This window comes from Balaenoptera musculus, chromosome 2 (assembly GCF_009873245.2).
Source record: "Balaenoptera musculus isolate JJ_BM4_2016_0621 chromosome 2, mBalMus1.pri.v3, whole genome shotgun sequence".
In the NCBI taxonomy this organism is placed as follows: domain Eukaryota; kingdom Metazoa; phylum Chordata; class Mammalia; order Artiodactyla; family Balaenopteridae; genus Balaenoptera; species Balaenoptera musculus.
The window spans coordinates 154,262,001-154,278,969 of NC_045786.1; the positions used below are offsets into that span (position 1 = coordinate 154,262,001).

General features: G+C 42.4%; 1 protein-coding gene across 5 annotated transcripts in view; it reads right to left on the reverse strand.

Annotated features, from left to right (window-relative positions):
- The window catches only part of STON2 (stonin 2), a 149,854-nt gene that overhangs the window by 79,231 nt on the left and 53,654 nt on the right, over positions 1–16,969 (reverse strand). For all 5 annotated transcript variants that reach the window (XM_036841535.1, XM_036841533.1, XM_036841534.1 and 2 more), the window contains one exon: positions 8,642–8,836. In XM_036841535.1, the coding sequence (XP_036697430.1) occupies positions 8,642–8,836 (195 nt within the window). The remainder of the gene's footprint in view (positions 1–8,641; positions 8,837–16,969) is intronic.

A 16,969-nucleotide genomic window follows, 5' to 3' on the forward strand; every position in this document is an offset into this window, starting at 1 on the left:
GAAACATGTGATGTGGATTCTGTCCATTCTAAATGCTAAATGTCTTTTAAATTTGTTCAGTTTCCTTTAACCTAGTCCAGTCCCCTACTCCAGGCCACCACATATGTTACCTGAATTACAGCAGAATATTAATACTACCATCAGTACAACCATTAACACAACCAATAACTACCATTCAGAATGATAACGTGCTATGGAAACATCTGTGATTTCTGTTGATGATTAAGTGGAGATACTGCAACTACTACTGTGGTTTGCTGCCTACACCCATAATTGAAAGAAATGCTCATTTCACTAACCTCCCTAGAGGTGAGAGACAGTGTTGACCTATCATCCAAGTTCATGGACCCTCTGAAGTCTAAGTGGTTCCAAATATCTAGTTGTGATCATCTGTTTGGCAATGAAAGAACACAGCCTCTTTTTTTTTTAATCGGAGTAAAATTGCTTTACAATATTGTGTTCATTTCTGCTGTACAATGAAGTGAATCAGCTATATGTATACCTATATCCCCTACCTCTTATACCTCCCTCCCACCCCCCAAGGTCATCACAGAGCACTGAGCTGAGCTTCCTGTGCTATACATCATGTTCCCACTAGCTATCTATTTTACACATGGTAATGTATTTATGTCAAGCCTATGTCCCTCCCTCCCCTTCCCACCCTGTGTCCACATGTCCGTTCTCTACGTCCTCTTAAGCTCCACCCTGTAGGACTGGGTGCAGTGAAGTGGTCCTTGCAGAGAGCTCAGCCACAGGACGGGCAGAGCTGCACAGCGTCAACAAGCCTGGACATCAATCCTAATTCTGCCCCTTAACTAATGTGTGGCTCTGGGCATTGGTGTTGTCATCTATAAAAGGAAGATCATAACACTACAAAGAACACCACAGAAAGTAATCAATAAAAGGCACTACAGTTGTCACCTCCTCTTCAGGACTAGTGCATTAGCAATTCTAAAAGGGACTTGCAAAATCTCTGGTTGGAGGTCACAGGTTTTTTATGAAGTAGTTCTAAAATATCTAGTTTAGATCATCTGTATGGAGCACAGCATCTTAAACTCTACCACTCTTTCTCAGATTTTGCTCTACATAGATGGTTCAATAATCACAAGGACCTATTTCAATATCACGGAAAAGCTTTCCCCAAATCACCTTCTTTGCACTCTCTGAGCTAAATAAATAGGAAAGGAAAATATGGCTGCTTTGGTCAAAGAATATATAGGGTAAGTGAAATGCTGAGATACCCAGACAGGGAGAGAACCCCCCACTGCACCCCCACACATACATCAATTTTTTTTTTTAGAAAATTTAAAAGACTACAGTAAAACCCAAATAAGAACAGGAAAACAAAATGAATGGACACAACTGGATAAATGGCTAACATGTGAAAACACAGGGAAAAAGTCTTATTTCCACACTGGCTGCACCTATCTGTTCTCTTTTAATTCTTCCCTGTCATGAAGTTACATTTCAATTAGCAAATACACTTAAGCCTAGGTAATTGGAGAACAGGATTGGGAACAAGGGTCTTCTAGCCCTATATCAGAATAGTTAACTTATTCCACAAATATCCACTGCATAAGTTCAACGTGCCAGGCAGTGTTCTGGGAATATAAAGTGAATATGATGTGGTTCCTGCTTCCAAGAACGCCTCAGTCTAGTGGGGACTCCTGAACAAGTCACTGCCACCCAATGAGATAAACTCATGAGGGAGGTTTGTACATAGCTCCCGGGATGCAGAGGAAGCAGCGCTGGGCCCCCAGAAGGCTCTCTGTAACTGCTGCCCACAACGCACTGCATTCACAAACACCAGCCTCTCATTACCAGGCACCAGGCAGGGAAACTGAGGAGAGAGACTTGGATTGAATCCCAACACTACCCTTTACAGTTGTGTGACTTTGGCCAAATCATTTAATCTCGTTAGCTGTGTTTCTGCTTCTATAAAATGGGGTAGTAATATCTACTTTTAAGATTATGAAGATTAAGTGTGTGCGTGCATGTGTGTAACACATTCCTAGCATACAGTAGATGTTCCATAGCTAAAAACTATTTTTTAAGTTATATATAATGATCCTTTTAACAGCAAAAATTTGTAGATTATCCGTTCTTCATAGACAGATGTCATACACTTTACTCTTTTCTGTATTTGCAATGACTGGTAAAATAGCAGTTTTACTCAATAAAAATTTGTGTTTCTGAGAAACTTTTGAACCTCTTTGAAAAGAAATTTTCAAAGAAAGCAATCATCAGAGTTTTAAAATACTGATTTAAATCCAAAATGTACAACTTAATGGGAACAAGAATATCAAGGATCCTGGGGCATCCTAAGAACAGAAATGGGGCCAAATTTCTTATTTGTTAATGAAAGAAAAAAAGATGTAATTTGTTTTAAAAATAAGTCCTACTGTTCTTTGATTTTGAGGAGGACACTATTACTCAGGAGGGATACAAATTATCACTGAAATTCATAGCTAGGCAAAATAATTTTTAAAATAAGTTAACTCATTTTGTTTTCCAAGCAAAATGTATTCAAGGTGAAAAAAAAATCATAAAATACAAATGTGCCTTAAGAATAACAAGAATCCCCTGTAGCCCCATCATGCACAATGATAATTACTGTTTACTAGGAATCTGGGCCCCTGGTCTAGTGTTCTACCAGCTGCAGCAGGATTACGACAAAACAGGCAACAGAGAAACGTGTTACATCTTATAAACAGGCACAGAGCCCCGGTGATGTTCTCATTCTATCCTTAACCAATCATGACAACAGAAACTTTCTAAGCATCTAAAAAGTGCTTGTCACAAAAATTGAACTCCCGAGTCCATAGGTTTCTACCCATCACAAACACTTGTTTCTGAGGGGAAAAAGAAAAAGAAAAAGAGGAGTCCAAAATCCCTGGGGATCTCCTACTGCTCTGGCAGAATTCCATTGTGATCAGTTAAATGCAAATAAATCAAGAACATCTGGTCTACATTTGTTTTAAATCCCACGAGGGTTTAAATACAAAGAACGTTTGGCAAAATGTAGTCCTGAGTCTATCGAATTAGAATTTTTTAAAAAGGCCAAGAGGTATAGCAGAGCATAAGACAAAGTAGAGCTACCTTTGTAAATCCAGGAAAGTTTGTCAAAATATTTCTTTCTGGTTTCTCTGGTTTCCCAACACTTTAGCAATGGCATGCACTTCCAACTCAAATTTGCTAATTTATATATGTTTGGGTTTCTGTACCTTGAGATATGACCAGGTAACCAGATAGGCACTATGGGTTAATGAAAGACTAAAATTATTTGTAGATGTATATAAATATATATGTGTGTGTGTATATATATATATATATATACACACACACATATAAATATAAATTATACATATACATAGATACATACATAAATACCATATCATTTCAGGACTTTTCAAAATCTTTAATAAGCTAATACATGCTACAAATCTCCAGCAAAGGTGGCAGGGGGACTTCCCTGGTGGTCCAGTGGTTATGAATCCGCCTTCCAATGCAGGGGACGTGGGTTCGATCCCTGGTCGGGGAACTAAGATCCCACATGCTGCGGGGCAACTAAGCCTGAGCTCCGCAACTACTGAGCCCACGTGCCGCAGCTAGAGAGCCCGCATGCCGCAAACTACAGAGCCCACATGCTGCAAACTACAGAGTCCATGCACGGCAACTACAGAGCCCACGTGCTCTGGAGGCCTCGCGCCACAACTAGAGAGAAGCCCGCACGCCACAACAAAGAGCCCGCACACAGCAACGAAAGATCCCGTGTGCCGCAACTAAGACCTGACGCGGCCAAAAATAAATAAATAAATAAATATTTTTAAAAAAAACAAAGGTGGCAGGTCATGACCTAACTCGTTGGCCCCAGCATCCTGGCTTTTCTTAGGTGGCTGCATGGGACACACTTGGGAGAAATGCTGGACTCTTAAACCCAAATGGGATACAGATGTCTGGGATGCGGATGACTCTCACCACCTGGCATCCCACTCCTTTCACGCAAGGATCCACTCAACAGACAATTATTAAACACCTGCTATGTGCTTCACCCAGCATCACACTTCTCAGTTTGCATACACACCTGAGCATTCTCATCCCACACTTAAACCCACACCTTTCTCGTGCATGAAAGAAAACCAAAATGGAGGCCCACTACTTAACAGCAGCTTGTGCTACTGCAAACATTTCTGTGTTTTCTCTTCTCTTGGTTGCAATGGACTTCCAAGGCAGAAGGCTTATTTTTATTCCTTCGACCCTCTTACCATTTATCAACTCAGGTAAGACTAGGGGCATTACAGAGCTACTCTGACTGGTGAAGATGACAGGGTGTGCCTGTCATCTAGGGAAAGGGGACCCTGGGGAGACAGGGGGTGCTATTAGGGATCTTGCCTATTCCCACTTTTGCCATTTGCACTGGAAAGCTGAACCCCAGAGCAAACATCTACACTGCTCTCCAGCTCTGCCCACACCCCGTGATTTAACCAAGGTGAGGGGATTTGGGATTTGTTTGCCTTCCTCCTCCTAATTATCTCCTTAGTGAGAAAACGAGAAGAAAGTGTAGGCTGATCACAGAGTCTTTCCCTCCACAATTATGCTGGGAATCGGGATTGCCCTGTGGGGATGCCAACTTCCTGCAGGACTCCTGCCGCGGAGGACAGGGAGGAGGTATGGCTTGCTGTGGGCTGGTACAGAGCAACAGAGCCAGGGAAACAGGCCGGGCCTGGGCCACCATAATCCCGCTCCACACAGGAGATGAATCACGGAGCATCTGCCCCAGCCGCATCCCCAGGGAAACCCCCGGGCCGGCGGGGCAACTTCTCTTCACCCTCTTCTTCCCTCCGCAATGCTAAAGGACACGGGGGTCGAGAGTGGGCAGATAAATGACAGAAGTCTCCCCAAGGAAGGTCCTCCCAAGGACCCCCAAGCCCTCAGCACAGGAACCCATCATCCTGAAACCCCGCAGCATCTCTCCACTTACCCCGGCTCACTGCTGAGGATCACGAAGCCCCTCTCGGGTCCCATCCCACAACGCATATGGTTTACAGTCCTCTTTGGGGCAATAAAGGAGTAGGCAATAATTACCCTCATTTCCCATGCTAAAGGGAAGTAAGGCACAGGGCTATTCAATTAGGATTTTTTTTTTTACTCCTAGGGCACTTCGCACTGTACAAAGCACCTCTGCACACACCCTGTCGCCCTGCCTGTGCAGGGATGCCCAGCTCCATTTCACAGATGAGGAAGAGAAGCTCCAGGGAGAGGAGACAGAAGTGGATGAGAATCTGCTCCTCGGCCTCAGAGGGATTCAGTTTACCCTGACTGAAACATCCAGCCTCAAAGTAGGGCTCTCCCAGAGGCTGGCCAGTGCCACAGGCCTGGTGCCGGGCACAGGATGGGTAGTCACCTGGCTGGGGGGGGGGGGGGGTCTTTCCCATGTCTATCGATTTCTTTGAGGCTCTCAATAGCTCAACTGAAAGCATCTGTAAATTCCCCACTGCTGGGGTAGATGGGTAAGTGCCACAGGCTTAGAGATACTTGGTCGTCCTCCTAAACCTTGTTTTTCCTTATCTTCCTTCTATCCTGGGAGTCAGGACGAGTTAAAGGCTTTTCAAAGCCAGAACTCCACCCTGTTGGCACCGGTCAGGACGTTCGGGAAGAACCTCATGGGGTTCCCACAGCGAAGGCTGCATCCAGACACCGTCCACACGGCCTGGGGAACTGCCCTCTGAGCTACTCACCTCACTGCCTCTCACCTTCCAGGGCCCTGGAGGCACACCGGTCCCCACCTCTGGTCCTGGAGAGTGACTGGAGGTGAGACGCAAAGGAAGACCTCTCCATCATACACAGATGGGGGCACTGCTAGCACCTGGGCCCATCTGGGTCCTTGCCTGAAGACTAAAGAATTAGGATATTTCTTTTCAAAATGCAGTGTCCAGAAACTTGTTTATGTAACACAATACAGTGGGCACAGCGCAGTTATCTGTAAGAACTCGTATCTGTTAAGGAAACAGGAGCTTTTTCCTCAAGCTCTGGTATACATATATATATATATATCTCTTCTATACCTATCTGTACAGAAGGTCTGGAAGGTAACAGCAAATCGATAACATGATGACTCTGTGGCACTGCCAGGTTTGGGAAACACTGGAAAAGGCTTTGGAACTTTGACTGAGACACAGGTTTGTCCATTCCTTAGCGGTGTTCTCTTAGACAAGTCTCTTAACCTTCTACAGACTCAGGGTCAACTAGGATATGAGAATGATGCCTGCCAGCAGGATTCTTGTAAAGGCAGAGATAATCCACATCGGACACACAGCACACACTCAGAAAGTCCTGGCTATGATTATTACCACTTCTGCAAAAGAGGACGGTTGCTAAAAGGCCATACCTCTAGCCTCCCTGCAGCTGCAGAAACCGCCTCCTGCTGAAGGAGGGAAACGAGAGCATCACTCATCATTCTCTAGTCCTGGTTTTGCATTTGCTGGAGTGACCCCAGCCTGCAGGACATTTAGTTCCTGGTAGGGACCAAAGTGTGTTGGCTATTCTCCATTTGCTTCACCACCACCCCTCACTCCAAAGCCATTCCCCACCTCTCTCCACCTGCTCTGTGGCCTGGTGGCTGACTGCTGCGGGGTGCCTCACCAGGGCTCCATGCCCTTTGGTTTCCGACAAGATCTGCTGATGGGAGGACCAACACAAGATCCGGGTATTTACTCCCCCCTCTCTCCCCACTTTGCCAAGTCTCTGGCAGCGGTGTTGTTCTTTCTATAGCCATAGCACCTGTGGGGCACCCCCTCTTCCATGAATCTAGGTCTTGTTGCCTCTGTAAGCAGTTCTTTCATTGAACTCTCTTCAGATAAACCCCTCTGAGGGCACCATCTGCTTCCTGCTAGGACCCTGACCAAAACAACACAGGGGAGGAGGCTTTCTCAATGAAAAGGGAGATACTAAACATAATTATAAGCTTTGGGGACAGATTAACAATGTCCAGTTCAGGCTAGGACTCCGATGTTCATCATTTGAACCTCTAGGAATTAAAGCAATTTTCACCTAAGTAAAGAGGCCACCAAAAAAACCAGCCTGAGCCTAGAGATCTTGACTTTTCCTGCAGTGAGGAGCCCACCTCTACTTCTCTAAAGCAATAAGAACCCTGGGGCAGGAGAGAGAAGAAATCACGTCCTTGACGATCATTCATTCTGTGTCAAGCATTATGTTAAGTTGTTGTACATAAACTGTCTCACTTGGAGTGAGTAATAATTTGGCTGAGGTAAGTACTATTATTACGGCCACTTTTCAGATGGGGAAACTGAGTCGTAAAGATACTAAGAATCTTGCCCAAGGTCACAATGGCAGAAGGAGGATCTGAACCTGAGCAGTGTGACTCCAGCGTCTGTGTGCTCTTAGCCTCCTCCACGGGAAGGCTTGGCAAAGAGGTTGAGAGCAAGGAGACGCAAACGGGAGGCAAGCACCGCCTCTCTTCCTCACCACCTCAGCTTGTGACTTCCCATCCACAAGATGCTCCCACCCATGAAATGCTCCCCAGGGTGGAGAGGGGGTTGTGGGGGCGTATTTCAGCCGCTGATCAAGATCATCCGTCACAGGGCATCAACCAGAATTGAGTGTGTCGGTGCAAACAAAATGCAATAAAGAACTGTGGCTTGTGAAGAGAGAGAGAGAGACCATCATAAACTAGGATTCCTTGCAATATTATCAAATACCAAACTAAATCCTGTCTGAACCCTTTAGTCTGCAAGAGGGATCACTCTTTCTACTTGTAGAACCTCCCAGTAGCACACACCGTGAGGAAAAATGTTACCCAAATTTGAAAAATGATCCAGAGACAAATTCCTAAAGCACACCTTTGAGAAGGAAAAACAAATATTGTTGGACACACTGGGTAAATTCGTCCACAGAGAAACCATCAGTAACTCTATCACTTTCAAAGGAAAGCAATCCCTTGGGCCAAATAACCAAAACACTAACCACACACAACATCTTTCCAATGCTGCCCTAAACCCAACCCATAATACAGTGCTTGCTGACAGGGCCATATTCTACCTGCAAAGCCAGCCAGCATTCCACCCTGCACCTACCGGAAATGTAATAAATGAGAACATGGGATGTTATAGACTGGTGCATAGCTCAATCCAGGCACAACAGAAAAAACAGAACTGCAAAATGATCTGTACTCTGGACACAGCGGCTGCATCCTGATTCTCATTCCACTTCATATAACATTTACTTTTTCTCTGCTTAAATCTAACCTCCCTCTTGCTGAACAGGGAAGGTGCGTGGGTGGTAGGATGAAAGATTCAGCCTTGTGCATATTACACATAGTTCGGTTAACCAAGGAGAAAATAAATTGACGGGGAACCGTACTTGTACAGAACAGTCAGAAAACAACCCCTTAAGATATACTGTCAAATGGTTTCCCAGTATTGATAACCTGCCAACCAACCAGCCAATCTGTGTGAATGTTTTTTCCCAGTGCAATTCTGAACCGCTCAGGATTCTAGCATTTTGACTGGATGACTATGCCTGAACTCATTCTGCAAACAAAGCTGGCTGCAGAGATTTGATGAGTGGCAACAGGTCACCAAAAGTGATTTGCAGAGCCCTCTGGCTTGGGGCTCCATCTTACCAGTCGAGTCGGCCCTGGAAGCCAGGCCACTCTGCTCCTCAGCACTGACGAGCTGCAGGTCTGTGTACGAGGGGCCAAAACTAGGACTACTGGTGTCTTCAGAATGTGTGGTCCAGCTGCTCTCGGAGGGCAGAGGGCATCTCCTCAGGGAATTGAAGGAAGGGCACGTCCAGCAGGGCATGGTCAATGATATGGCTGGGGACAGACGGAAAACCAAAAACATACAGTATAAATAGTTGTACATTATCTTTAGTGCTTGTCTGACTTCGATGTTATGAAAGTCAGACAAGCACTAAAACAACACAAGCACTATGAAATCTCAACAGCCGTACAAGGCAAGTAAGTGTCATTCATGATACAGACAGGGAAAACTAACTGACTGAGACCCCACAGTGAGTCAGTATCAAAACCGGTATTACAATTAAGGTCTAATGACCCTCAAATCAAAGATAAGCTCACCAAAGAATATGAATGATTTTAGGCTCTACTTTTTTTTTTTTTTTTTTTTTTGGCTGCATTGGGTCTTCGTTGCTGCCCATGGGCTTTCTCTAGTTGCGGCAAACGGGGGCTACTCTTCGTTGCAGTGCGCGGGCTTCTCATTGCGGTGGCTTCTCTTCTTGCAGAGCACGGACTCTAGGCGCACAGGCTCAGTAGTTGTGGCATACAGGCTTAGTTGCTCCGCAGCATGTGGGATCTCCCCAGACCAGGGCTCAAACCTGTGTCCCCTGCATTGGCAGGCAGATTCTTAACCACTGCGCCACCTGCGAAGTCCCTAGGCTCTACTTTTATTTCTAAACCCAGGTTTCGGCTTCATTCAGACCTAAACTACACGCAGTTTCACCCTTACCCTTACATTTCCTCCATTTTTAGTGGCACACCAACACTCTCAAGAAAACTCACCAATTTGCACTGCAAAATTAGTGCCAGGTTGGATTAGGGGATAAGAATGTGAATATAGATGTATTTGCATATGAATGTGATATGTCTCTGCTTGCCTTGAGTTTGACTGTAACTGGAGAATCTGTAGACTGTTACATATACAAATTGAGATGTACTAGGACTGCTGACCTGGCATACAATGAAAAATATCTTTAAGGGGGAAGTGCACAGGGCTTGGTTTTATCTCTGTAACCTTGAGCACCAAATTTAGCAAAAACCACTTCGGAAAGTTTCCTTTTTTAAAATCAAGTTTCCTAATGTTCCTAATTTGTCTTTGGTTAATTGCCTATCACATGGTTTCTCCACCCTGTTGCATAAGAATCTTATTGCAAATTTACTGACAAGTACTGAAAACAAGTGCTGAAAAGAGTGTGGACAGGGAAGGAAGAATTAAAAAAAAGAAAGAAACTAGCAATTATTGAGTACCCATGAAATGTCAGACACTTTTACAAATGTTATCTCATTTTGCCCATGGATCCTGAGAGTTAGACAGTGGTCTTCCTTTACACAGGGGGTAACGGACTCAAAGAGGTTAAGTAGCTTGTCCAAAAACATAGTCAGTCAGGCCTCCTGGCTGGAGAATCGAAATTATGGTGTTGGGTTCAGAAACAGGAAAAGATACTGAGATTTAAGAGGAAAATGAATAAATAAATAGCAATATCTGCAACATGGTGTAAATATGAAACTACAGAGAATTTTCATTCTATTTTCTTAGGCATTTATAAAACATATAGATCTTTTCTCTATCTGGAATGCTTATGGCTCACACCCTGTTTTCCTTAAAAATGTCACCTTCTCAGTGAGGTACTCCTGAGCTATTCTCTCCAAAGATGCAAGTCCCCTTCTCTGCTTTATTACTTCTTAACGTTATCTCTGTCTAACATCCTATACATCCAATGTCTTCCCCGCTAGAATTCAAGCTCCTTGGGGGCAAGGATTTTGGTTCATTATTATTCACTCTTCTGCCCTGAAGGCCAGCAGGATTTGCTACCCCAAAACATGCCTTTTTGGCATAAGGATTATTTTAGCCTCATTATTTTTTAGAAACAGCTGATGAGGGAGAAGCTCTGAAAATTCAGTGAAAGTTACCCTATTGTAAGGGACATTTACCTTTATAAAGGAAATCTCCATTTGTAAAGGTGTCTCCCTCTCTGTACCAGGAATAGGAGGAGGTCCAAATCTCTAGAGACCCTTTACCAGCAGAGAAGGCCTGGACTCAAATCTGCATAACAACCTTACCCTTGTTTACCAGGGTAACCTGGTAACTTTCCCAAACTGGCCTATTCCTTCCCCCAACATCCTCTTTTGTCTTGAGCTAGTATTTAAGGTGGTGGCTTGGGCCATTTCAGGGAGTTATTCATTTTTTCTGGGTACCTCCCATGTATACAGGAGTATACGTGTTTATTAAACTTCTGGGGAGCCACTCAGAGCTACGTCCCAGGGACTTTGGACTGCAGGCAGCCATGTGGCGGACAGGGTCTTGGTGCTCCGGCTGGGTGTCAGGCCTGTGCCGCTGAGGTGGGAGAGCCGAGTTCAGGACACTGGTCCATCAGATACCTCCTGGTTCCACGTAATATCAAACTGCGAAAGCTCTCCCGGAGATCTCCATCTCAACGCTAAGACCCAACTCCACTCAATGACCAGCAAGGTCCAGTGCTGGACACCCCATGCCAAACAACTAGCAAGACAGGAACACAGCCCCACCCACTAGCAGAGAGGCTGCCTAAAATCATAATAAGTTCACAGACACCCCAAAACACACCACTGGATGCGGTCCTGCCCACCAAAAAGACAAGATCCAGCCTCATCCACCAGAACACAGGCACCAGTCCCCTCTACCAGGAAGCCTACACAACCCACTGAACCAACCTCACCCACTGGGGGCAGACACCAAAAACAATGGGAACTACGAACCTGCAGCCTGCAAAAAGGAGACCCCCAAACACAGTAAGTTAAGCAAAATGAGAAGACAGAGAAACACACAGCAGAGGAAAGAGCAAGGTAAAAACCCACCAGACCTAACAAATGAAGAGGAAATAGGCAGTCTACCTGAAAAAGAATTCAGAGTAATGATAGTAAAGATGATCCAAAATCTTGGAAATAGAATGGCAAAAATACAAGAAATGTTTAACAAGGACCTAGAAGAACTAAAGAGGAAACAAACAATGATGAACAACACAATAAATGAAATTTAAAATTCTCTAGAAGGAATCAATAGGGGAATAACGAATAAGTGACCTGGAAGACATAATAGTGGAAATAACTACCACAGAGCAGAATAAAGAAAAAACAATGAAAAGAATTGAGGACAGTCTCAGAGACCTCTGGGACAATAGTAAATGCACCAACATTTGAATTATAGCAGTCCCAGAAGAAGAAGAGAAAAAGAAAGGGACTGAGAAAATATTTGAAGAGATTATAGTTGAAAACTTCCCTAATACGGGAAAATAGTCAATCAAGTCCAGGAAGCACAGAGAGTCCCATACAGGATAAATCCAAGGAGAAACATGCCAAGACACATATTAATCAAAGTATCAAAAATTAAAATACAAAGAAAAAATATTAAAAGTAGCAAGAGAAAAACAACATACAAGGGAATCCCCATAAGGTTAACAGCTGATCTCTCAGCAGAAACTCTGCAAGCCAGAAGGGAGTGGCAGGACATATTTAAAGTGATAAAAGGGAAAAACCTACGACCAAGATTACTCTACCCAGCAAGGATCTCATTCAGATTCAAGAGAATCAGAGAAATTAAAACCTTTACAGACAAGCAAAAGCTAATTAGGAGAATTCAGCACCACCAAGCCAGCTTTACAGCAAATGCTAAAGGAACTTCTCTAGGCAGGAAGCACAAGAGAAGGAAAAGACCTACAATAACAAACCCAAAACAATTAAGAAAATGGTAATAGTAACATACGTATCGATAACTACCTTAAATGTGAACGGATTAAATGCTCCAACCAAAAGACATAGACTGGCTGAAGGGATACAAAAACAAGACCCATACATATGCTGTCTACAAGAGACCCACTTCAGACCTAGGGACACATACAGACTGAAAGTGAGGGGATGGAAAAAGTTATTCCATGCAAATGGAAATCAAAAGAAAGCTGGAGTAGCAATTCTCATATCAGACAAAATAGACTTTAAAGCAAACACTATCACAAGAGACAAAGAAGGACACTACATAATGATCAAGGGATCAATCCAAGAAGAACATATAACAATTGTAAATATTTACGCACCCAACATAGGAGCACCTCAATACATAAGGCAAATGCTAACAGCCATAAAAGGGGAAACTGACAGTAACACAATCATACTAGGGGACTTTAACACCCCACTTTCACCAATGGACAGATCATCCAAAATGAAAATAAATAAGGAAACACAAGCTTTAAATGATACACTAAACAAGATGGACTTAATGGATATTAACAGGACATTCCATTCAAAATCAACAGAATACACTTTCTTCTCAAGTGCTCATGGAAGATTCTCCAGGATAGATCATATCTTGGGTCACAAATCAAGCCTTGGTAAACTTAAGAAAACTGAAATCATATCAAGTATCTTTTCCAAACACAACGCTACGAGACTATATATCAATTACAGGAAAAAATCTGTAAAAAATACAAACACATGGAAGCTAAACAATACACTACTAAATAACCAAGAGATCACTGAACAAATCAAAGAGGAAATCAGAAAAATACCGAGAAACAAATGACACTGAAAACACGACGACCCAAAACCTATGGGATACAGCAAAAGCAGTTCTAAGAGGGAAGTTTATAGCAATATAATCCTACCTCAAGAAACAAGAAACATTTCAAATAAACAACCTAACCTTACATCTAAAGCAATTAGAGAAAGAACAACAAAAAATCCCCAAAGTTAGCAGAAGGAAAGAAATCATAAAGATCAGATCAGAAAGAAATGAAGGAAACAGTAGCAAACATCAATAAAACTAAAAGCTGGTTCTTTGAGAAGATAAACAAAATTGATAAACCATTAGCCAGACTCATCAAGAAAAAAGAGAAACGATTCAAATCAGTAGAATTAGAAATGAAAAAGGAGAAGTAACAACTGACACTGAAGAAATACAAAGGATCATGAGAGATTACTACAAGCAACTCTATGCCAATAAAATGGACAACCTGGAAGAAATGGACAGATTCTTAGAAAGGTATAACCTTCCAAGACTGAACCAGGAAGAAACAGAAAATATAAACAGACCAATCACAGGCACTAAAATTGAGACTGTGATTAAAAATCTTCCAACAAACAAAAGCCCAGGACCAGATGGCTTCACAGACGAATTCTCTCAAACATTTAGAGAAGAGCTAACACCTATCCTTCTCAAACTCTTCCAAAATATAGCAGAGGGAGGAACACTCCCAAACTCATTCTATGAGGCCACCATCACGCTGACACCAAAACCAGACAAAGATGTCACAAAGAAAGAAAACTACTGGCCAATATCACTGATGAACAAAGATGCAAAATCCTCAACAAAATACTAGCAAACAGAATCCAACAGCACATTAAAAGGATCATACACCATGATCAAGTGGGGTTTATCCCAGGAATACAAGGATTCTTCAATATATGCAAATCAATCAATGTGGTACACCATATTAACAAATTGAAGGAGAAAAACCATATGATCATCTCAATAGATGCAGAAAAAGCTTTTGACAAAATTCAACATCCATTTATGATAAAAACCCTCCAGAAAGTAGGCATAGAGGGAACTTACCTCAACATAATAAAAGCCATATATATATGACAAACCCACAGCCAACATCATTCTCAATGGTGAAAAACTGAAACCATTTCCTCTAAGATCAGGAACAAGACAAGGCTGTCCACTCTCACCACTATTATTCAACATAGTTTTGGACGTTTTAGCCACAGCAATCAGAGAAGAAAAAGAAATAAAAGGAATCCAAATCAGAAAACAAGAAGTAAAGTGTCACTGTTTTGCAGATGACATGATACTATACATAGAGAATCCTAAAGATGCTACCAGAAAATTACTAGAGCTAATCAATGAATTTGGTAAAGTAGCAGAATACAAAAATAATGCACAGAAATCTCGTGCATTCCTATACACTAATGATGTAAAATCTGAAAGAGAAATTAAGGAAACACTCCCATTTATCACTGCAATAAAAAGAATAAAATACCTAGGAATAAACCTACCTAGGGAGACAAAAGACCTGTATGCAGAAAACTATAAGACACTGATGAAAGAAATTAAAGATGATACAAATAGATGGAGAGATATACCATGTTCTTGGATTGGAAGAATCAACATTGTGAAAATGACTCTACTAACCAAAGCAATCTACAGATTCATTGCAATCCCTATCAAACTACCAACGGCATTTTTCACAGAACTAGAACAAAAAATTTCACAATTTGTATGGAAACACAAAAGACCCTGAATAGTCAAAGCTATCTTGAGAAAGAAAAACGGAGCTGGAGGAACCAGGCTCCCAGACTTCAGACTATACTACAAAGCTACAGTAATCAAGACAGTATGGTACTGGCACAGAAACAGAAATATAGATCAATGGAACAGGATAGAAAGCCCAGAGATAAACCCACACACATATGATCACCTTATTTTTGATAAAGGAGGCAAGAATATACAATGGAGAAAAGACAGTCTCTTCAATAAGTGGTGTTGGGAAAACTGGACAGCTACATGTAAAAGAATGAGATTAGAACACTCCCTAACACCACACACAAAAATAAACTCAAAATGGATTAAAGACCTAAATGTAAGGCCAGACACTATCAAACTCTTAGAGGAAAACATAGGCAGAACACTCTATGACATAAATCACAGTAAGATCCTTTTTGACACACCTCCTAGAGAAATGGAAATAAAAACAAAAATAAACAAATGGGACCTATGAAACTTAAAAGCTTTTGCAAAGCAAAGGAAACTACAAACAAGACGAAAAGACAACCCTCAGAATGGGAGAAAATATTTGCAACTGAAGCAACTGACAAAGGATTAATCTCCAAAATTTACAAGCAGCTCATGCAGCTCAATATCAAAGAAACAAACAACCCAATCCAAAAGTGGGCAGAAGAGCTAAATAGGCATTTCTCCAAAGAAGATATACAGATTGCCAACAAACACATGAAAGGATGCTCAACATCAGTCATCGTTAGAGAAATGAAAATCAAAACTAGAGTGAGGTATCACCTCATACCAGTCAAAATGGCCATCATCAAAAAATCTACAAACAATAAATGCTGGTGAGGGTGTGGAGAAAAGGGAACCCTCTTGCACTGTTGGTACGAATGTAAATTAATACAGACACTATGGAGAACAGTTCCTTAAAAAACTAAAAATAGAACTACCATACGACCCAGCAATCACACTACTGGGCATATACCCTGAGAAGACCATAATTCAAAAAGAGTCATATACCACAATGTTCATTGCAGCACTATTTACAAAGCCAGGACATGGAAGCAACCTAAGTGTCCATTGACAGATGAATGGATAAAGATGTGGCACATATATACAATGGAATAATACTCAGCCATAAAAAGAAACAAAATTGAGTTATTTGTAGTGAGGTGGATGGACCTAGAGTCTGTCATACATAGTGAAGTAAGTCAGACAGAGAAAAACAAATACTGTATGCTAACACATATATATGGAATCTAAAAAAAAAAAAAAAAAGGTTCTGAAGAACATAGGGGTAGGACAGGAATAAAGACACAGACGTAGGGCTTCCCTTGTGGTGCAGTGGTTGAGAATCTGCCTGCCAATGCAGGGGACACAGGTTCGAGCCCTGGTCTGGGAAGATCCCACATGCCGCGGAGCAACTGGGCCCGTGAGCCACAACTACTGAGCCTGCGCATCTGGAGCCTGTGCTCCACAACAAGAGAGGCCGCAATAGTGAGAGGCCTGCACACCGTGATGAAGAGTGGCCCCCACTTGCCACAACTGGAGAACGCCCTCGCACAGAAACAAAGACCCAACACAGCCATAAATATAAAAATAAATAAATAAATAAAATTTTAAAAAAAGACACAGACGTAGAGAATGGACTTGAGGCCACAGGGAGCAGGAAGGATAAGCTGGGACAAAGTGAGAGAGTGGCATGAACATATATACACTACCAAATGTAAAACAGATAGCTAGTGGGAAGCAGCTACATAGCACAAGGAGATCAGCTCGGTGCTTTGTGACTATCTAGAGGGGTGGGATAGGGAGGATGGGAGGGAGATGCAAGAGGGAGGAGATATGGGGATATATGTATATGTATAGCTGATTCACTTTGTTATACAGCAGAAACTAACACACCATGGAAAAGCAATTATACTCCAATAAAGACGTTAAAAAAAAAAACCTTG